This window comes from Marmota monax, unplaced genomic scaffold (assembly GCF_021218885.2).
Source record: "Marmota monax isolate L192 unplaced genomic scaffold, Marmota_monax_Labrador192_F-V1.1 WCK01_AAM20220418_F8-fsc00024, whole genome shotgun sequence".
Taxonomy (NCBI): domain Eukaryota; kingdom Metazoa; phylum Chordata; class Mammalia; order Rodentia; family Sciuridae; genus Marmota; species Marmota monax.
The window spans coordinates 33,066,683-33,087,942 of NW_026695224.1; the positions used below are offsets into that span (position 1 = coordinate 33,066,683).

The 21,260-nt window shown below is 60.2% G+C and overlaps 1 protein-coding gene across 1 annotated transcript in view; it reads right to left on the reverse strand.

Moving 5' to 3' along the window:
* Nucleotides 1–220: 220 nt before the first annotated feature.
* The window catches only part of Cotl1 (coactosin like F-actin binding protein 1), a 32,755-nt gene continuing 11,715 nt past the window's right edge, over nt 221–21,260 (reverse strand). The window contains exons 3-4 of the mRNA XM_046434868.2: nt 14,822–14,979; nt 221–1,338 (exon numbers count right to left, since the gene is read on the reverse strand). Of these exons, the coding sequence (XP_046290824.1) occupies nt 1,228–1,338; nt 14,822–14,979 (269 nt within the window). The 3' untranslated portion in view covers nt 221–1,227. The remainder of the gene's footprint in view (nt 1,339–14,821; nt 14,980–21,260) is intronic.

A 21,260-nucleotide genomic window follows, 5' to 3' on the forward strand; every position in this document is an offset into this window, starting at 1 on the left:
TTTATACCACGTTTTCTGTATCCATTCGCCCACTGATGGCCACCCACCCACTGATGGCCACCGGGGCTGGCTGCACAGCTTGGCTGTTGTGAGTGTGCTGCGGTAAACACGGCTGTGCACGTGTCGCTGTCCTACGCTGACGCTACTTCTTTGGGGTAAAGGCTGAGGTCGCCCTTGTTTTCACGGTAAAGAGACGGTAAGACAAATCGGAAAATGGAACTCTTTTTGAAAAACACAACGCATTTATTTCTGTAAACTGAGTGCCGGGGGCGTCTTCACAACCCCCGTCCAGTACAGTTTTCTTCCCCAAAACGAAAGGAGCAAGGAAAGAAGGAAAAGGAGCTACGGTATAAAATGTGCTCATGAAGAACCAAGCCAATCTCGTCTTTCCTCAGGACAGAGCAGAGCCATCCTGAATCTGTGGGGTGGCCTAGGACGCCAACAGCCTTCCTGGAGGCGGTGGGCGGGCCCTGGGCGGCACCCCAGCCAGGCTGCAGAGCAGGCTCTCCCCGGGTCCCCGGGTCCCCGTGCTGCACTCCGGGCCTCTCTCCCTGAGTCCTGGTCACTCTGGGAGCCCCGGATAGCTCCCTCCCTGGACTCAGACCTTTCCCATGCCGTGAAGGCATTTGAGTCAAAAGAGTGGGACCAGGTAGGGTCAGACCACATGGCAAAGTCACCGCCAGGCAAGTTTTAAGGCAAATTTTATCACTTCTAGTTCGGTCCGAGCCAGACCTAAACTCCTCTCCGTGAGACTCTGGATGGTGGTGGGATGAGGGCCCAGCGCATGTCCCAGGAGCCTGAGCCCGCGGATGGCGAAGGAGTGTGCTCGTGAAGGCTGCGGTCGGCCCAGGCACGGCGGCCAGCTGGGTGGCAAGCAGGAGCCACCAAGGCAAACCAAGACGGTGCCCGCCAGGGAGCGGGGGAGGGACACCAGGGAGGGGGCCACCGCGGGCACTCCTCAGGTCTGATGACCTGCATGACCTTTCTCAAAATGGTCTTTCTTTAGAAGGAGAAAGAGGGGAAACAAGAAAAAGAAAATCGAAGACGGAATGATCCATGAGCTCCATGAGGACACGGGGCGGGAGGGGCGGGCGGGGGCTCGGCAGGCTGGGGCGGCGGGCGGGGCCTCGCATCCTTCTCCTCTCCTGGCGGGCGGTGGGGGAGTGAGGCCGCCGTCCCCTCCCCGGCAGCAGGCGGGTGGCTTTGGCAGGGGCGGGGCGGGCAGGGCTACTCGGCCTGGGCGTCGTAGTTGGCGCCCCCCGCCTTCTTCAGCTCGCTCTTGATGAAATCTTCCTCCAGCTCCTTCCGATCGCTGATCACAAACTCTTTTGCAAAATTCTGCAGAGACAGGTAAAAACACAGAGCTCGGGTCAGGTGCTGAGCTGGAAGTTTGCCCCAGGGTGGCTCACAGGGGACCAGAGAGGGACGCAGAGGCAGAATCCTGCACAGGAGGTCAGAGAAGGGTAAGTAGGGGTGCTGCGTCCCCCTGGACCATGGAGCTGGGCCACACGGGTGTGACTTCAGGCTCTGTCACTCCTGGCTGTGTCCCCCTGGGCAAGTCCCTTCAACTCTGCAAGTGGCCTTCCTCATCTGCACAGACCCAGCTGCTCAGGGGGTGACGGGTGAGGCAGGCAAGGCTGGCGGTGCTGCCAACGGCCAGCACCAGGCTCCCCAAGAGAAGGAAGGGACGAAGAAGAGAAAAGGGGACGCGCTGGTCTGTGGCTGCCGCCCCTCTCCTTGAGTCAGTGCCCACTAGGTGACATCAGCATCATGTTGCCTCGTACCGGGCTGGGAAGAGGCCGGCACGGCTGGCTCTCAAAAGCTGGCTTTGGCCACTGTGAGTCACAGTGACACAGGGGCTGGTGGTCCCAGTCTGGGTGTCCAACCTGCAGCCACATGCAGTTCCTTGAGGGCAGCAGCTTTGTTTGCATTCATTCAACAAACACAAGGCCAAGCCACAGGGCCTGGGGACAAAGGGTACAGTCACCCTGGCCCCTGGCCTGGCACATGTGAAGCACTCAGAGATGCTCCTGATGTGAACAGGTGAAGCCAGGATTCTGTCCTACCAGGTAACCCCGAGCCCTGCAGACACACAGCTTATTCTATATGTGGATCCTAAGACTTCAGTGGCCATAGGAAACCTCAGGACACTGATAGAGGACTACAGAGAAAGCCACCCAAAATACAAATAAGTCCACAGGTCAGAAAATCACCCAGATAAAACTGTTTGTAAGGAATGAAGGTAGTTAGGTGTGGTGGTACCTGGGATCCCAGAGACTCAGGAGGCTGAGGCAGGAGGACTACAAGTTCAAGAACAGCGTCAGCTACTTAGCAAGGCTCTAACAGACTTAGTGAGACCCTGTCTCAAAATAAAAAAAGAAAGAACGTAAACAGTGGCCAGCAGCATTACTGGGCGCTGTGTGTGGTGCGCTGTGTGTGGTGCGCTGCGTGTGGTGCGCTGCGTGTGGTGCGCTGCGTGTGGTGCGCTGTGCGGAGGCCGAGGTTGACCCCCACCACCAATGCGATTCTCAAACCCCGACGTGACCCAGCAGAGGGGCCCTGGAGTCCTGTCCTGAAGAAGCGAAAGCGCACGGCCGCAGGAACACTCGTACCCAGACGTGCACAGCCCGGGAGTGGACAACCGGGTGCCCGCAGGAGACGCAAAACATGCCTGTCCACGCGGAGGAGCGTCACTCAGCCACAGAACGGAACAAAGCCCAGCCCATCGCAAGGCAGCTGAGCCCAGAACACGCGCTGTCACCCAGTGACACACCAGTGGGCGAGGCCACCTACTGTCCGGTTCCCTTCACGTGCCCTGTCCAAAACAGGTGAATCCACGGAGACAGAAAGCAGTCGGTGGTGACCAGGGGCTGGAGGTGGGGACAGGAAATGACAGAAATGTTCTAAAACTGGATGGAGCCGCACAAGTCTGCGATTCACTGAGTCACTGAATTACACAAAAGCACACACTGATTTGGTGATACATAAATTAAAGCTGTTTTAAAGAGATGATCGATATGATCGATGCCATTTTAAAAAATATCCTTTGCAGGGATCAATATTGTTTCCATTTAAGGGCCGAAAACCAAGGCTGAAGGCTGCACCCCTTGCTGGGGTCACAGAGCCGGAGGGTCTGCTGGGTGCAGAGCGGCCAGCTCCTCTGGGTGGTAGAGGCAGCTGGGAACAGGACGGGGCTGCACGTTTCAAAACGGTTAATTTCATGACAAGTGAACCTCATGTCAGTTAAAAAACAAAACACTGCCATCCCCAGAAGACCAGCCAGGAGAACCCCCAAGTTTTACAGCTTACAGACCAACCACGTGCCCAGCAGAGCACCCACAGAGAGGGAGGGGCGGTCAGTGTTTGCCGACAGGTGCCAGCCACAACCCCACACCTCCGCCACCTGACCTCCCTGTTAGCCTTTTACGGTTTTAAGATAAGGGTCAGGGGCTGAGCCAAGACTCACCCTACCCACAGAACTTCCTGTATACCTTTCCTTTCCCTCCCACCAAAAGCTGCTACGTGTGCATCTGTGACCAGCAGGAGAGAAGGCAAGGGGGCCTGCGGGCCAGGAAGGACACTGAGAGCCTCTTCCCCACCAGCTCGGCTCAGGGAGGGGCAGCCCACCCCCTCCAGCCACGGCCACAGGAGGTTCAAAGTTCCCCTCCTGGAGACAGCCACGTATCTCAAGACTAGGAGCGCTGGGTGTTTGCGGCAGTTAACTATTAAGAGACTTAGATTAGGGAGGAATAAGGTCTAAGAAATCTATAAAGTGAAACGGGCTTGGAGCTGTGCCCGGCTCCCCCTGAAACCCCAGCGCAGGGAAACCAGGTCGCGACCACGGTGAGCAGCAAACAGCAGCGGGGTCTAGAAGAACTGAATAACAATAAGTGTAAAGGAACAAAATTCCCTTTTAAAAAACCACCAAGTCCCAAGACCACAACACAGAAAGCAACCCAAGCCCCGTAGCCAGAAAAACAGGTTTAAATATAAAAGATTAAAAAAAAAAAAAACAGGTTCCAAGTTACACAAGCAAAAGGGCGTAGGAAGCAACCCTGTGCTCTGAAAGCCCCAGGGCCACGCTGTCCTCTCCACAGAGAACAGGGGGCGATTCAGAGGCCCAGCAAATCCTCCAGGGCCCGGACCAAGGAGGGCCCCAGCGTCCCCTGCTCTCGGGTCTCCATTGTCCTCAGGGAAACAGCAGAGTGAGGCCATGGGAGAGAGAGTCCAGCCAGGGACGGTGACGGTGACGGTCTGTGATCCCAGCAGCTTGGGAGGCTGAGGCAGGAGGATTGCAGGTTCAGGACCAGCCTCGTAATTTGGCAAGATGCTGTCTCAAAATAAAAAGGATTGGGGCTGGGGCTCGGAGGCTAAGTACCCCAGTTTCAGTCCCCAGTACAAAAAAATATATAAATAAATAGATAGAAAGACAGGGGGTGGCCTTGCTCTGCTGAGCGTTTTCTATAGACCATGCCGGGCATTTGGACGCCTCTGAGGCAAGGGCTGTGTCCATGGCCAAGGTCCCAGGGAAGCGGAATTCTCTTTAGGGGAGTTCGGCAGCCCTGCCTCAGGGGAGGCCTGCCAACCCTGTTCACACCGGAGCCGGTCAGCACAGCAGCCCAGCTGGGCTGACCCATCTGGGCCTGCGCCCCTGTCACGGGGCAGGACCCAGGGCCCACTGCAGCCCACGCTGCTCTGACGCTGGGTCCAGGGAAGGTGCCTGCAGCTGACCAGAGAGGGATAGGCTTCCTCCACATCCCCCGTCTCGACAGCAGCACAGACAGCAGGGCAGGAAGGGGACCGGGGCGCCGCGTGGCGCTCCCATGCGGCTGGTGAACGGCCCTGCCCGCCTCCCCTCCTTCCACCTGAGTCCACTCCCCTCCCGTACCCTCCAGCTGCCCCCGTCTCTGTGAACTGCCCACCCCTTCCCACCCTTTGTGCCCCGCAGTGACCTCAGCACCTTTCAACCAAGGCGTCTCCATCTTGATCCACCACCCTCAGGATTGGCTCCCACTGTCACCTAGTGCACAGTCCAGCCACACACAGGGACAAGCAGGCCAGAGGCGCCCGGAAGGAAGAGCATTTGGCTCCCAACACAGCCTAGGAGCCAGGCCCAGATGCGGCGCCTGCTCCTCTTCCTCCCACAGGGCGCAGGCCTCTCCTGCCCAGGAGGCTCACGGCCCCGAGGTGGACAAGGCAGACTCAGTGCTTCCCGCTCAAGAGTGGCTCTGGACATTGTCTTCAATGTGTCTGATGGAGGCACCGACCTCAGAACCCCTCCACCTCCGCTCCCACCAGCCGCTCAGCCGCGCCTGGACGAGGACTCAGAGAGGGGTGGCCAACGCCCAGGGAGTGGGCTGATCAGCGCGTTTCCAAAATGAAGCAGAAGCTGAGAGGCGACAGCGCAGGGCGGACGAGCCTCACGGAGACCAGAGGGGCCTGACGGAGACCAGAGGGGCCTGACGGAGACCAGAGGGGCCTGACGGAGACCAGAGGGGCCTCATGGAGACCAGAGGGGCCTCACGGAGACCAGAGGGGCCTGACGGAGACCAGAGGGGCCTCACGGAGACAGAGGTGCCTGTAGGGAGCCTCGGGCCTGTGCCTTGGCCGGAAACCACAGAGGACGTGTCTGGCAACACGGCCACCTCTGGCCACGCTCACACCTGCTCACACATGGCCACTGTCCCCGGCACCCTCAACCTGCCACCAAACAGCTGTGGGGCCAGAGGCAGGTGGCGAGAACCAGAACGAGTCCTTATTCAGCAGAACGTTGGTGTCTAGAGCATTGAAGACACACAGGGGACTTAAATGTCCTGGTGACCACATTGAAAAATGTGGAAAAGAAACAGGGGGCACTGAGTTTAGTGGCATTGTATCTGACCCAGTGCAGCCAAAATGTCCTCATTTCAACACGTGACCAATGTGTGACATCACCGATCGTGACAGCCAGGTGTAGGCTGGACACGAGGAGCGGGAAGCACAGCAGCACGGGGAAGGGCCTCTCACCCCTGAGCGTGGAGCTGGTGGGACTGGGCAGGCAGGGGCTGGAGGGCCTGAGGGCCCAGGGGGCTGGGAGTGGCGGCGGCTTCCTCTGGGTGGCTCTTCACAAGAGAAATTAGAAATATGCAAATCCACCGAGCCTCGCACCTGCGATGTGAGCAATTTCCTCTCGGTAAATGCATGTTGGTCAACGAGAAGAGAGAGGGAGCCCAAAGACACAGCAACTGCACGGCAGGGGCCCTGGGCACGAGTCCCAGGAGCCAGGCCTGTTCTCTCCTCTGCCATCCACTGTGCTCCGGATGTCCAACTGCCCCTCTCCTGCCCACATCATGGCCGCAGGGCGGCCCACAGGACCTGTCTGGCGCACTGCCTCTGTGGCCTGGGAGGACTGTCCTTGTTTTGCCCAGGAGCACTGTGACCCTCTCCTGCAGTTTCTAGTCAGTTTCTAGTTTTTACCACAGGGACTTTTCCAAGGAGGAAGGCCCTCTGGCTAAGCATGACTCACCAGCTTAGGCCTCCATCAAAATGGTTTGGAAGCACGGACTGCCACACTGGGGCAAGTTTGTCCCCACCAGGTACATATATGCTCAAACCTCAAAGTGACAAAACAGACCTCAGGCTCCTTTCCTGCGGAAGGAAGGTGATCTGGCAGAGGACCCGGGTTAGGCAGCAGGGCTCCGTGCCACGCCGAGCATCTATTTGCAAGACTGTTTGAAACAGGGCGCAAATATTTTCCTCTGCTGGGTTTTAAATCATCCCATTGTTAAAGGGCTCCCGACTGCTGGGCTCAAGCCCAGCCTTAGTCCTGAAGTGTGCTGAGCTGGGGGGCTTTGGACCAATACAAACAGGGACGGCTGTCCCTGCAGCCTGGCCCTTCCCAGGGACTTGACCTTCCCAGTCCTCAGTCTCCTCCTCTGTAAATGGGGACAGTGATGGCGCTTGCCCCCAGGGCCATGTGAGGGCCTGAGGACTGTGCCCAGGACTGCGCACTGGTCAAGTGTGGAGTACACAGCAGGTGTCCCATGAGGCCTGGCGAGCCAGCGCCACCCTCCAGTCTGCAGGGACCTGGAGATAACAGAAGCTCTCCCAACTGCTCGGAGCGAGGCCCAGGCAGCACGGTCTCCTCTCTCTCCTGGCCTCCTCTCTCTCCACCCCGACACCTGCTGTTTAACAGGGCAGTCCCCAGAGCTCCTCCGCAGGCCGGGGCAGTGATGCTGGCTTCTCCCACCCTGGTGGAGAGAGAATCCAGCCGCAAACCCAAAGCTGGGCCCAGGGCACAGACGGGAGAACAGGGAGGAACCCACCAGGGCCCCCGCTGGGTCTTCCCCTCTGCACCCATGGGCCCTGGGGCCTCCTGAGCAGTGGGCAGGGCCTGGGGTAGGGAAGTTCTGGGAGGAGAGGGGGCGCAGGGGTCTCTGAGGTGTCAGGAGCGCAGGCGAGGAGAGTGGTCCTCACCCCACCCGAGGGCAGTGAGAGCTCACAGGTCACTCTCCCCCAAACCCATCCACGGAGCAGCTCCCGCCTGCGGGCCTCTGGCCCCCTTTAACGCCTACACCCTCCAGAGATGGTCAGAATCGAGCCACGGTCGGTCGTCTCCGAGACGGGAAACGAGAAGCGAGGGCTCTGGTGCTCTGAAGGAAGCCTTCAGTGGCCGTGGGCCCCGGTGTCCATCTCTGTTAAAGGCAAGAGCCAGATGAAAGGACCGGCCAGCCTTTCCCCAAGCCCCTGGACACGTGGACAAGTGTCCACCATGGACCCCAGGATCCAAGGGGCAGCGGGGGACTGCGGTAGGACAGTTAGCTCTGGGGTCAGAGCACAGCCCTCAAGCTAAGGCTGTGAGTGGCTCCAGCCCAGCCCTCGCAAAGGAAGTGCAGGAAAGGACCCTCGCCGCAGAGCGCGAGGAGGCAGGAGGCACAGAGGCACACGCTGCCCACCGTTCACGCCTTCTCCCCCAGCGGGGAAGACGGACGACTGCCGAGGCCCTGGCGTGCCCAAGAAAGGCCGTGGGTCCCTGGCATCCACCTCCTGCCAGGGAAAGGCCGACCTCCCAGGAGCAGAGCCCCGAAAGTGCACAGTGTCCCGCCCCCACGCCCCACGCCACCCACCTCCCCTGTTCTAAAGTGCCCTGGTGACTGGCTGAGGCCTTTAGTCCCGACCAGCGCGGTGTCCTTGACTGAGAAAGAGCAGGTTCTTGATCAGCATGAGTCAGCACAGATGAGGGGGAAACAGATCAGAATGGCACGGACCAGCATGGACAGATCTGGGGACAAAGGCACCCGCGTGGCCCTGATGGCTCAGAGGGACATGCCCCTGCTGCACTAGGGAGGGAGAAAAAGACAGAACAAGGTACAGGTCACACTTTGGGGGCACAGGGCAAGATCAGCAAAGGGCGGCAGGCAGGTGTGACACCCCCTGAGCAGGGCACCCCGAGCCTCTGGGCAGCTGCCTAAACCCAGCCCTGGGCTTTCCTGAAGCCAGATGTCCACAGAAGCCGGACTTCACCTGGCCACGGCTGAACTCCTTCACCTGGCACACGGGCGGCGGAAGGGCCAGAAGCAGGCTCCACGCCCTCCTCCTGTGCCCACGGCAGGGAGCACAGGTCAGTCCTGCCACGTAACCCACAGGGTCCAGACCTGGCCTCAGGACCCTTCCTACCCCAGTTGGAGCTCCAAAGAGCCCCCGCCTGCTGCTCAGTTGATGATCTGGAGACTAAGTCCAGTTTGGTCTCCAACTCCTGCCCACTACCGTTTCTTATTCCTTAGCCACACCCACATTTGGGAATTGCTCCCAAATCACTGAACAGAATTTTTTTAAATGTCAACACATATCCTCAAAGATGTTCACCGTCTGCCAGTGAATGCCAGGCTGTTTCCAATGTCAACACCACCTGAGTAGACAGGTGACCATCTTCGTACACACCAGGCACGCGCCACCATGGGTAGAGTCACATCCCACTACGGAGACCGGAGGCCGGGGCAGAGCATCGGCACCGCCCAGGCCAAGGTCCTCATGGGAGGAGCGCCCCCACCTTTCCAGGGCACAGGGTGGGTGCTGCGCTGCGTCCACTCACACGACCCGGGTGGGCCACCAAGACCAGGCACTAAGCACCTGCGCAGCATCGGGTAGGGGAGGGACAGCCTCTGCCGTGACAAGAACGACCCGTGGCCGGGGCCCCGCAGCAACGAGCAGAGACCCTGGGGGTCCTTTAGTGCGTCCGTTTGAGCGTTTCTAAAACCCAGAGTCCCCCCAGTTCTGCAAATACACACAGATATGAAGCCCAGCGTCCTGGGAGAGGAGCAGCGCAGGAGGCCTAGCGGCCGGGCTGTTCCAGAAGGGAGGTCCAGGGACAGCCGATGACCAGAGGAGGACCCCCGTGTGCGCCGGGAAGGGGACGAGGAAAAGCCCCACGGAGGACGGAGGACGGAGGACAGAGTCTTCGCCATGGGGCGCTGCACACTCGGGTGCCCGGATGTGGGGCGAGGCCTGGCTCTGCTCCCGTGCTGCTCGCTAGGTGTGCGCCGCTGGACAGTGTCAGGAGGCCAGCTGTTGCTGTGTGACACGGCCAGCCCCACTTCAGGCGGGCAGCCCAGGGGCTGCAGTGGGCAAGGGGCGGCCTGGCCGCAACCCCCTGGGCAGCACTTTGCTCTCTAAAGCCACGGGATGTGGGTTTGGGGTCCATCTGGGCATGCTCTCTGGGGGGACATTTCCTGGGCCTCCCACTGTCCTCCCAACAAGCCCTGTTCCCCGCCATCCAGCCCCACCTGGACACTCCCCTGGCCCCAGGGCTGGTCCTCTCCCGTTTCCATCTGTGCCCTGGGGGGACTGCCAGCACCGAACCCCCAGTGACAAGGCCAGCACCGGGCCCTCTGTTCAGGGCTGCCCGCGCTCCCTGCCTCCAGTCAGCCAGTTTGTGTTTGAAGACAACCTACGGGGCAAGGAGACGCCCTGCCTGCGCCCAGGCCCCAGGAGAGGCCCACAAAGGACACGGGCCTTTCCAGGGACTGGCCTGAGGGAGCACAACAGCCCGGGTGACAACAAACAGCTGAGCCCTGTGGGAGCAGAGAAGAGCCCGACGTCCCAGGAGCCAGCAGCCCTGGTGCAGTAGGAGCCGGCAGCTCTGGGGCCCTGCGCGGAGCAGCTGCCGGGGTGGCGGAGGGTGTGGGCACCCGCTGCCCTGCAGCTCGACCTCCGCTTCCCGGAACGAAAGCAGAGCCTCGGGAAACTCCAGCCAAATAGAGCAACTCAGCAAAAAGAGGAGCCGCTGAGCTTCTCTGCTTCTGTGAGAGAGGCACAGAGAGGCCACGGGAGCAGATTCAGGGCCTCATTTGCTGGGCCTCCCGTGCCCGCCGCGGCACCCTGCAGGCGCTCAGAGTGCTGTGGGATAAAGCAGCCAGGGCTCCTGCCCCGGGGGTCACTGTCTAGTCAGGCACTTAATTAGAATCCCTGGAATCCTAACCACAATAGAAACAGTCCAGGATGGTCAGTTCTGTACCAGTCAAGGCTGGCGGGGGAGCAGGGCAAGAGTCGGGGTTTTAAGGGACGAATAGGAGTTCACCAGGCCCCCAAATGGAGAGACTCTTGTCACAGCCACTATCTTCCTCTAACCCCCTCCATGAAAATTCACATTCTTTGTTCCTAAGTGAGAACACAGAGATTCCAGAGATAGGATTACTCAAACAAGGGTCCTGAGGCCACAGGTCAGTCAATGGAGCTAAAATATCAAAAAAGTTAAACAGTGAGCCACCAAGTCCAATTTCCAGTTTTAAAATGTCTCACTTTTACAAAAGATCAAGAACTTGTCGCCTGAAATCAGACGTCAAAGGTCTGTTTCTACAGGACTTCTCAGAGCCTTGAACTTGCCGATAAAACCCGAGCCTGCGAGACAAGAGTTCCTGCAGCGCACGCCCTTGGCCTTGGAAGGGTTTTCTTGGTGAAGGAGCGCTGTGGGGACTGGCACTGCTGAGGTGACGCTGCTGGACTGTGCTGGGGCAAGAGGGTCTGGGTCCCGGCACTGGGACTGGACTTCCTTACTCCACCTCCTGGGCCTCGAGTTCCTCACCTGCAAGACGGGAAGACGGAGCCTGGCCTTGTGCAGGACAAGCGACAGGGTAGGCGGAAAGGCTCTGAGTGGAGGCCACAGGACACGATAAGCCACTGTTGCTAATGTTATCGCCACGCTGGGACACGGGAGGCCTGGAGGGGAGGCTGGGTCATCTGGCCACGGGTGAGTGGGAGGATCCTGGACAAAGCCTGTCCTGTGCAGGATCAGAAGTAGCAGAGCAGACCCTGGCCTGCAGCTCGCACCCCGTCCCCATAGCCTGTCCCTCACGCCTGTCCCTGCCGCCTGCACCCCTGGGGTGGGGGAAGCGGCCTCTGTCCTCCTCGAGCCGATCTCACCCAGGGAGACTGGGCTCAGGAATGAGCATGTGTTCAAAATGAATAAAAGGCGCCCGTGTCAGGCCAGGTGGCCAGACAGGCACAATCACCGCGAGCAGGCGGCTCAGCTCTCGCGGCCCGGCCGGCATTGGGCAGGCCCCACCAGTGGCCACCGCATGGTCCCAGGGTCCGGCAGCCCCAGAACAATGGGGCGGGAGTGTTGCCCTGGGCACCGCTGGGCCCTTGTTTGCAGCGGATGGCACTGGAAGCAGTCGTGCATGCTGTCCAGCCAGCCGTTCCCGGACTCGCGCCCAGCGTCCCTGGCCGGCCCAGCTCTCCCACGGACTCTGCTCCCGTGGCCTTGGGGAGCTGCCTGGCTCGGTCCTGTCTTCCAGGCTGTAGATGTGTCTCGGCCAGCGGCCCGGGGGGGACTCTGGAATTCTAATCCGGCCCCAGCTCTGCCGAGTGTCCAGTGTCGCCTGGGGTCTGGGGAGGTCCTACCACTGCTCTGGGCCTTGGTTTCCCCAGGTGCTGATGTCACTGTGTGGTGGCCACAGAGGGAGGAGGGCCTGCCTGGAGTCGGCACTGCTGGATGGGGCAGGGCCAGGCCCTTCCTGTGTCGCTCAGGCTGAGACTGTGTTGCAAACCCTTGGCAAGACACTGGGCAGTATGGGTGACAAATAGGACACCTAGCCCGGGGCTCAACACACGCAGCCACCTCTCCTGCGGAGACGGTCACAGTGCAGAATCACCTCCTGCCCAGCCCCCTCCCTGTGGGGTCTACATGGGAAAACCCAGAATAAGAGCTGCTGCTCCAGGTGTCCAGCCCCGTCCAGAGCGCTGACCTCCATCTGCCTGTTTAACCCCCACCGTGACCCCAAGAGGCAGCTACCATCTCACGCCTGCTTCTGACTAAGTGACTGAGGCTCAGAGAGGGCAAGCCACGTGTCTGAGGCCACACTGTAAGTGATGAGGCCCAAACATGAACCCAGGCCATCGGGCTTGAAGTTCTCCCCCAGGCCACTGCGCCACACTGCCTCTCTGCCAACGCGAAGCGAGGTCCTGTTAGAGGGAAAGTGCCTCTGAAAACAAACTAGCGCATTTGAGAAGAGAAAATCACTCAGAATGGTTCAGAATAGACCCGAGCACAGCAGGTCAACCCATTCGGCTCCTCGATTTACAAATGGGGACCTGAGGCTTGGGCAGGAGGGACAACCACAGCCAGACAGGCAGTGGCCCAGAGACCTGCCCTCGACTCCAGCAACCCCAACCAGGGCCCAGCTTTGCACACAGCACAGCGGTGTGTCATCAGGCTTTGCTGCGGTTAAGGTTCGTCACCATCTTGCGCCACAGGGGAGAGACCCACCCCAGACCCGGATCCATCTGGAAGGACCCTCAGAGAGCATCCGAGTCCCTGTTAAATAAGCAGAGGGGCGTGTGACACCAGCCAGTCCCGGCACGAGTTTACTAAGTGTGGAAAGAACCATTACAGCCCCCAGGGTCCCCTTGATGACTGGAGCATAAAAGGGAAGCCTCCTACAGCTCAGGCTGCCCTTGGACTTTCACCCTCTTCCGGGCAGCTGGGTGCCAGGCACAGCCCCGGAGCCTCGGCTCAGATAACTGACATTTGAAAATGCGGAACTGAGACATGCAGTGACAGTGGCCACCGCTGTAGCTCAGGGCAGCCTCCTGGCTGCTCGGAGCCATCACCCCTGCCTGGGCGGTCACCCTGCCTCTCCTGCTGCCTGCATCCCTGTGAACAGCAGGGTCACACGGGGCTGCCTATCACGAACCCCGTCTCCCAGCCCCACAGGTTGCCCGTGACGCCAGCTGGGCCAATGGGGTCCTCTTAAGGCACTGACTGGCACCCAGGGAGGAGCCCCCATCCTGCCCTGGAAGGGCGGCCCCAGCGGGATGGTTCTCCTGCTAGGCCCAGCCTGCTGGTCGACCCAGAGGAAGCCAGACCTAAGGGAAGACAGGGAACAAGGGGCTCCTGCCACACCCCCAGCCGAGCCCTGCCTCCCGGGTCCTGGGCCCAGGCAGCTCCCCTTTCTGCTTCAACTTCTTTGAGGTCACAAATGTAAGAATCATCACTCCTGGCCCACGGGAAGGTTCCCACCAGAGACTCAAGCCCCGGGGTCAACCTGGGTCGCTGCCCACTTAACCAAGGGACAGGAGTCCGGGTTCAGCGGAGGCTCTGCAGAGGCTCAGGGAGCATGGGGTTTCTTCGCTGGGGCTGGAAAGGGCCCGGGTCCTGCAGGCCCCAGGGCCAGTGTGCACCAGGATGCTGATCAGTGAAACGACTGAGATGTCCTCTGTCCCAGGCAGGGGGCCCCCTCCTGGGACCGCGTTCTGAACCACCCACAGGAGGGAGAAAGGGCTGCGTGTCCTAAAGTGCTGGTCAGAACTTTAGTTAGAAAAATAAGAACTGGAAACAAACCCAGAGCCAAGAGAGGGGAGCCTTCAGTCCCTCACAGCCCACTCGCGCAGTGGGGCAGCCGGCTACCAGGAAAACGTGGGTTACGAAGACCACGCAGCCACGTAACTGATGGGTTCTGTTACCTAAGAGAGGCTGCAGACTCGCGGTGACCTGCAGGCTGTCACAGCAGGGATGCGGGTGCACAGGGCAGGGGAGCTGGCGGGGAGAGCACAGTGTGCAACGGAGGCAACAGGAATGTGCTGCTGCTGCTTTCCTTTGTTTCTAAATCAAAGTTTAATTTTGGAAGAGCTCTACGTAGATGTACAGAAAAGTTGCAAACCACAGACTAGACTCACTGAAGGAGGAAAGGAGTCCTTGGCTCAGGTTTCGAGGGATCCTTCTGCGCCTGAGAGCCTCTGGGAAGCAGTGCTCTCACCCTCCCTGTCCATCTTCTTGGACCCACCTCCCTTTCTCAGGCTGCCCCACACCCTCCCTCCAAGGAGAGACCCTGGGGGCTCCAACAGTGTCCATTTTTTTAATGGACAGGATGAAACAGACTTAAGACACAGAACCTAACAAAGAGAGCTCTCGGGGCTCAGGCACAGGCCAAGGGTGCACCACCCCGCCCCCTTCCTCAGCCCAACAGGCTGTCCCAGCTGCCCAGTCCAGGGCACCTCTGTCGCTCTAGACACCAGACCACAACTGCGTCTCTCCCTCGTAAGGCCAGCAGGTGCCCACTGCCCAGAGAGGACAGCTCATGGCCACCGCTGGGTGTCGTCCACAATGTGACCGGGTGGTGGCTGCCACGTTGGTAGCCCTTCTCTGTGAGCTGGCTGATGTTTCTGTGACGTGACAGCCGGGATGGCCCACCAGGCACGGCCCCCTCGGCCTCCTGAACCAGCCCAGTAACAGCAGAGACAGAGACTGTGCCGGGTCCGGCCACACCAGATCCAGGAACCCACCCGCACTCCCTGTCCTTGTGAGGTGCCACCCCCCCCCCGGCCCCAAGGAACCCAGGACGGTTACCTGGACCACCTCCTTCACCAGGGTCTTGTCTGTGCCCGTCTTGGCGCGCTGCAGCCCGCTGACGTTCTCGCCGATCCACGTGATGAGGGCGAACTTGGACCTCTTGCTCAGGGCGTCCCCGGTGGTGAAGCGCACGAAGGCGAACAGCCGGACGTCATCTGTGCCAACGGCAAAGAGAGCGGTGCCGGGTTAGACGCCAGACAGGGCCGGGGTATGGGTGGCGGGTTAGACGCCAGACAGGGCCGGGGTATGGGTGCCGGGTTAGACGCCAGACAGGGCCGGGGTATGGGTGCCGGGTTAGACGCCAGACAGGGCCGGGAGCAGTGGGGGAGCATGAGCAGATAGAGGCCTGCAGTGGAGGTGGAGGCAGAGGGGACCTTACCACTGGCCTGGGCCAGCACCCTCCTCTAACCCCACCACCCACTTCACACGTCAGTGTGGGTTCATGGTGGGGAGGGAGGCGCACAGCAGTCACGTGACACCCCCGTGGTCGCTCGGGCTGCAATCTCCACAACCTCCTCAGGATCAAGGTCAAATTATGGATCTGATTTGGGGAACAGAAATTCACCCGCACTTCTTCCCTCAATCTTTAAGGCTCCGTTACTCGGGGAAGACCCTGTGGAGTCAGGAGGCCAGCTGCACCGGCTGCAGTGGGGCAGGAGAGCCTCGGCCTGGGTCCCCTGGGGACGCTCAGCTATGGCTAGACAAGCAGGCCCTGGTGAATCCTGAGCTGGTCACATACTCGTTCTTATTAAATGACCCGGGGGTGTCCCGTTGGTCTGCATGAGGTCCTGATCCAATGAGCCACACTCCTCTCATTAGAGTCGCTCCAAAACCCCTTCCACCATCCACTGCACTAAGTCCCCCATCCACTGCCAAAATGTCACTCCATGTTCTCAAGTGTTTTAAGAGTGCATGTGCGGGCACGTGTGTGTGTGTGTGTGTGTGTGTGTATGTGTGTGTGTGGGGGCATCTCTGTGCCAGGGCCATCCTGTGTCCTGCAGCATCCCTGGCTCCACCCACTAGTCCCCAGGAGCACCCCTCCCCCCACTGTGACAACCCAAATGCCTGATGTGCCCTGGAGGCAGAAGCATCCCTGGCTGGGAGCCTCTGGTCTAGACTTGTGTGTCCCTGAACCCTTGGGACCCTCGGGCTTCCCCCACAATGGGCTTCCCTGAGAAGCCGCACACCTTGCTCGGCTCAGTCCAGCCTACCGCAGCTGCCCACCTGCCCGGGGCCAAGATCCTCCCCACAGCTCCTCCCTGGAGGGTGCCGCACGTGCAGGGCTGCTGGTTTGGAGTCACCTGTCCTGTGTCAGCCATTGAGGTGGCTGTAGGACTTCTCAGGGATCAACCACACTGTCAAGGATTAGAATCCCTGGGAGACGGGCCTCAACCCTGGTCAGTGGGTCTGTGTGGAGAGGCTCCCAGGCCGCCGGTGCCTCCACTGGTCCAAGCCTCGGGCCTGGAGGGGCTGCCTCTGTCTGGTTTTTAATCACGCCGTTCTTCTTGGAGTCTTTGTGGGCCTTTCATGCCGAGTCCCACCCAAGTACACGAGTCACCTCCAAGACCCCAGCCAGCAGCCTCCGTGAAAAGGAGGTGCCCGGCTCCTCAAGGAGGACCCCCCCTCACCGACTTGCTAACGCAAATGGACCGTAACCACCCCTCACGCTGGGACAGCCCCGTGGCTTACAGAACACCCTGACACATCATCTCATCAGGTTGTCACGACAGCACTGTGCACAGGACGGTTCCCTCATCCACACCCACGTCACCCTTGGACAGGTCACACCAGAGCCCAGGGGCCATGTGAGGTGTTCAAGGAAGCCAAGGGCCTGGACGTCCTGGGTCCCAAAGCCCCTCCCTCGCCTCTCTCAGACCCTCCCGGTCTATCCTGGCAGCACCAGGCCTCAGCCATCACCCGGCCTCAGCCATCACCCTGTCACCCTGTTCTTGGTGGAGAACCACGAGAGTCGCCCAGTGAAACCCCGAGTCCCAGAGGGTCCAGCGCGGCCCCAGCATAAGCCAGACGCACAAGAAGTAAGTCACAGCCCTGCCCCCCAGGGCACTGGGAACCTTCCAGAACCACAGGCTGATGTCATGTAAATGATCGGAGGGACCTGGCTTACCGCGTGACTGTGGGGGCTTATCTGACAGCGGTCGGTGGAAGGGCTGCTGACGAGCACATTTTTGAGCAGCCAGAGTCACACAGTGCTTGCCATCGTCACCGCTCAGCTCCACTGGGACAGACGGCCTGGGCCTGTCTCCCCACCACCCTGCAGGGGCTTCAGCGCCCATCAGGACCGCCCGGGCAGCCAGAGGAAGAGCCACCACCCCTTTTGTTCTCTGAATAGACAGCAGCCTGGTCACTGCGCTGGGTCACTCTCCAGCACCCGTGTGGACAGAGAAATGTGGGACGGCAGCCAAAAAGCACAGCTGAACTTCCGTGTGCGTGTGAGCGCGCATGCACATGTGTGCACACGCGTGGACAAAACTGGTCAGGAGGTTCGGCCCTGGCTGTCTGTCGTCCCGGGGCCCAAGTGATGAGCCACCAGACAGCCCTTCCCTGGGGCACTGGTCTAGTCTAAAACAGCGGTTCCCGAGGGGGATCCACCAAAAATTCCACGGGAAAAAGTGAACTCTCAGGGGTACCCAGACCTACAGACTCAGAAACCAGGGATAGGGACTGGAAATCAGGTGGGAACAAGCCCCCAGGGTGACCCCAATGCCACCAAAGCTGGAGAGCCCCTGAGTTAGAGAAGGAGGAAGGGGAGGATGGGAGGGGCCAGCGGTGAGAACCACCCTCCAGGGCTGGTGGGGGAGGAGCCAGGACCAGGGGACAAGGCGCTGGCCAGGGTGCAGCCCCTCCCCCACCCCTTCCCCTGGGAGGGAGGGAGCCGGCAGGGGCTCTGGGATTAGCCTCTCAACACCATGGCCCACGGAACCAGCGGACACAGCGGCTCCTGAAGGTGGCTCCTGAGCATGACACGGGACCACGGGACCATCCGCCCACTGACTCCCACACCCAAGACCCACAGGAGACAGAGCTGCTGTGCAGGGTTCCCTGCGCCCTGTGCCTCTCGCCCACCCACCTGACGAGAAGCCACCCTGCAGGGTTGGCAGGAAGGGCTCCGTAGGCATCTGGACCCTCGGCTGGTCTACCAAGCCTCAGCCCAGGCCAACAAGGGGTTACCTTGGTGACATGGCTCCTGGGCCACCCTGACCCCACCAGGTTTACGTCACCCAGGACATGACAAGGGAAGGCCAGGAGGCAAAGGAGAGGAGGCCAGGCAGGACCCAGCTGAGCTCGGCAATAAAAGGGAACAGGAGAAGGGGGAGGACCACCAAGGAGGTGGGGGAGAGGTGGGGGGGGGGTCGGGGTTCCTGGAACTCCAGAGCCAACCATCAGGATGCGCTACACAAAATTCCCCCAAGACAACCACCAAGCTCCCGAGGACCCCCAGCCCCCAAACTAGTCGTCGCAGGAGGGGTGAACTTCCAGCCAGTCCCACACAGCACTTGCATCCAGTCCACTTGACTATGAGCCCTGTCTTCTTGCAAAAGAGATTCTAGTCTCTGCTGCTGTCCCCACAGCCAGTCCTATCAGGGGGACGCAATCCTGAGACTGAGAACCTGCCGCGCACAACTTTCTCAGGCTTTTGCAAATGCTTTAAATGATTTTCCTCATTCCGCACAAAGCACACACCAGGTGAAAAATAATTAGAAATAAGCAAAAGCAGGGGTCCCGCCGCCTGAGTACCCCACAAACTTTGGCACGAGTCTTTTTTTATCTTCTTAGCTACTCTTTCTGTGATGTCCCTTTCCCTGCTCTGCCTGGTTTGCGGTGGTGGACACCCAGTAGACACCTTACGAATTTTCTGGGGCCCACAGAAAGAAAAGAGAGAGTAGTTTCATAATTTCCACCCACCACTGAACTTCAGAGCAAGACAAAGGAAAGAGGAAGGGCCCAGGAGGAAATTGCTCCAGAGCAGACAAGATTTCAGCCGGCTCCAGAGCTGACCTTGCTCTTGCAGCCTCTAAGAGTCTGCAAACAAGCTCAGGAAAGGGAACGGCACACACACCAGAAAGCCTGCCCCTGTCCACCCAGCGCTCCCCGCAGCGAGCAGGAAAGAAAATGGGAAGAATTCTGACTTCCTGCCACCAGAGCAAGGCGGCAGCTGGACAGTGGTCATGCAGTGGCTGGCTCCCGGACGGCTGCCCAGGGGGCTGTGGGGCAAGGGCACTGCCCTGCAAAAGAGAAGGGGAAGAGGCCCTCTCTCCTCCCCCCAGAGGAAGCAGGGCTGGGTGGGCACAGATCTGGCTCCCCGGGGTGGACGCACATGAGCCAAAAGGCCTCCGATCGTCCCTCTCCTTGTTCAGTCCCTTAGTTTCCCAGATGGATAAAATCCAGAATGAAACAAAACACGCCCTCCAAGTGTTGAGAGAATCTTGAAAAATGTAAAAAATAAAGAAAACCCACTGGTGAAGAGACAGAAGCTCTGTTTTCACCCAGGTCTGCTCCTTGCAGAGGTGAAGGGAGACTGTTCCCCCCCCCTGTCCTGCACGTGCATACGTGGTCACCCCTGGGCTGCGCCTTGGCGCCCTGTACCTGCAGCCCGCCACTGTGTCCTGCCACCCCAGCAGCAGCCTTGCCAGTGACCCCCACTAACTGAGGTCTCATCACACGCCCATGACCCAGCTTTGCAAGTCTGACAGAGAGCGCGAGGAGGGGAGTGCGGGAGAGCCAGAGGACAGGAAGGCAGGCCTCCAGCAAGGCCCGGGGGAGCCGGCTGATCTGGATACCCAGATTACACCGGAACTGCAGGCTTCCCCCACGACAACCCACGGCTGGCTCGTAGAAAACGATCAGCTCTTACTTCCTAATATGGAAGTCAGCGTGTTCTACGTCTCCAGCTTCTCACTAAGGCGCACACGGGCTCAACCCCCCCCCCCCCCCGGGGACTCTGAGTACGACATCGAAACATCCACAGCGAGACGCTCAGGGCCACCCGCGCGGGAGTCGGGGTGACTGCGGGGGCGACTGTGGTTTTGGTGTCAGCGAATCCTCTGACAAACACTTACTGACAATCTGTGACCCAGGGACTTTGCCTAATAAGACAATCCCACTCTCAGGAAGCAGAGGAGCAGGCCAAAGAAGGCCGCAAGGGAACACAGAGATGCTATTGCTGGGACCGCGGTCACCGGGCACTGCGGGGACGGCCAAGACAGCAGGAAATCAGCTGCCTGGGCCCGGGGGTGGCTCTGAGGGCACGGGCCCGCAGGGCAAGGGCCAAGCAGCTCCTGTTGCTGCAGGTGGGCGTGGGGAGGTTCGACAGAACCCAGGCCAGCCGGCTTCCGCAGGCAGGCTGGGGCGGCCCCTCCAGGCTCTGCCTCTCGTTCTGACCTGCCATGGGCCAGCGGGCACACTCAGGTAGGTATGGGGCGTTCCAGAGGCTCCGAAGGACCCCCTGAGGACAGGGATCTCGCTCCCTGCACATCCTGGGCTCCCAGACAGTGCCCACCCCGCACATGCTCAGTTAGCAGTTCTGAGTCAACAGACAGCCCTTGCGCAGTGTCTCTGGCTTCTCTGGGGCTTTCCAGGCCCAGTTCCCGGCTTCGTTTCAGTTCAGTGGGAGGTGACGTTTCATCAGAACCAAACCGTTCCCCTCCTGGAGGTTGTAAGTGTGACTTCCACCCCCAGGAGCAGGAGCAAACAGGCTGCAGAAATGGCCCAATGTGGACAAAGCAAATGACAGGCCTTCCCAGACTGCCCCTTAACAGAAGGGCAGGCCCAGGCCGCACAACTAGCAGGAGCAAGGCCCGCACGAGGGGCTCTCTGTCACGTGCGTCCCGAGTGTGGGCCTTCAGGCACAGCCGCTCCCGGCCTGAAGAGCGTGAAGCCAGGAGCCCAGTGCAGGTCCAGCTCCTCCTCTCTCCGGCTGTGCAAAATGGCCCAGTGGCATCCCTCTCTGATGCCCAGTTCTCTAGGCAAGGGCAGGCCTCTCCATCTCTGCCTTGGAGCCCCGCACAGTGGGGACAGAATATGCCAAGGGCTTTCCTCTCCTGGTGTCCACGACACACTGGCCCCGGAGCTGGCCGCCCCAGAACGCACATTCCCAGGCGACTCATCTGGCTCTTACGGGATCCCCACATCCACTAACGCCGGCGGGGAACCTCCACTCTCCTTGAGGTTCTGCGGCTACGCAACATCTGGGCTCAGTGAGGCCCAGACGCAAACCCAGGGCGCGAGCAGCAGGAGCTGCGTCTCCATCCTCGTCCTGGGGGGACACACAGGGGCTGAAAGGCAACGCCAGTTGACAGAGTAAAGCCCTCGGGATGGGCCTGGGACACAGCATGCCTTGAAAATGGTTAGACAGGAAGAGGAACAGGAGAAAGACAAGGAGACCCGCCAGGTGGAGGCCTCTGTGGTGGGGCCAGTG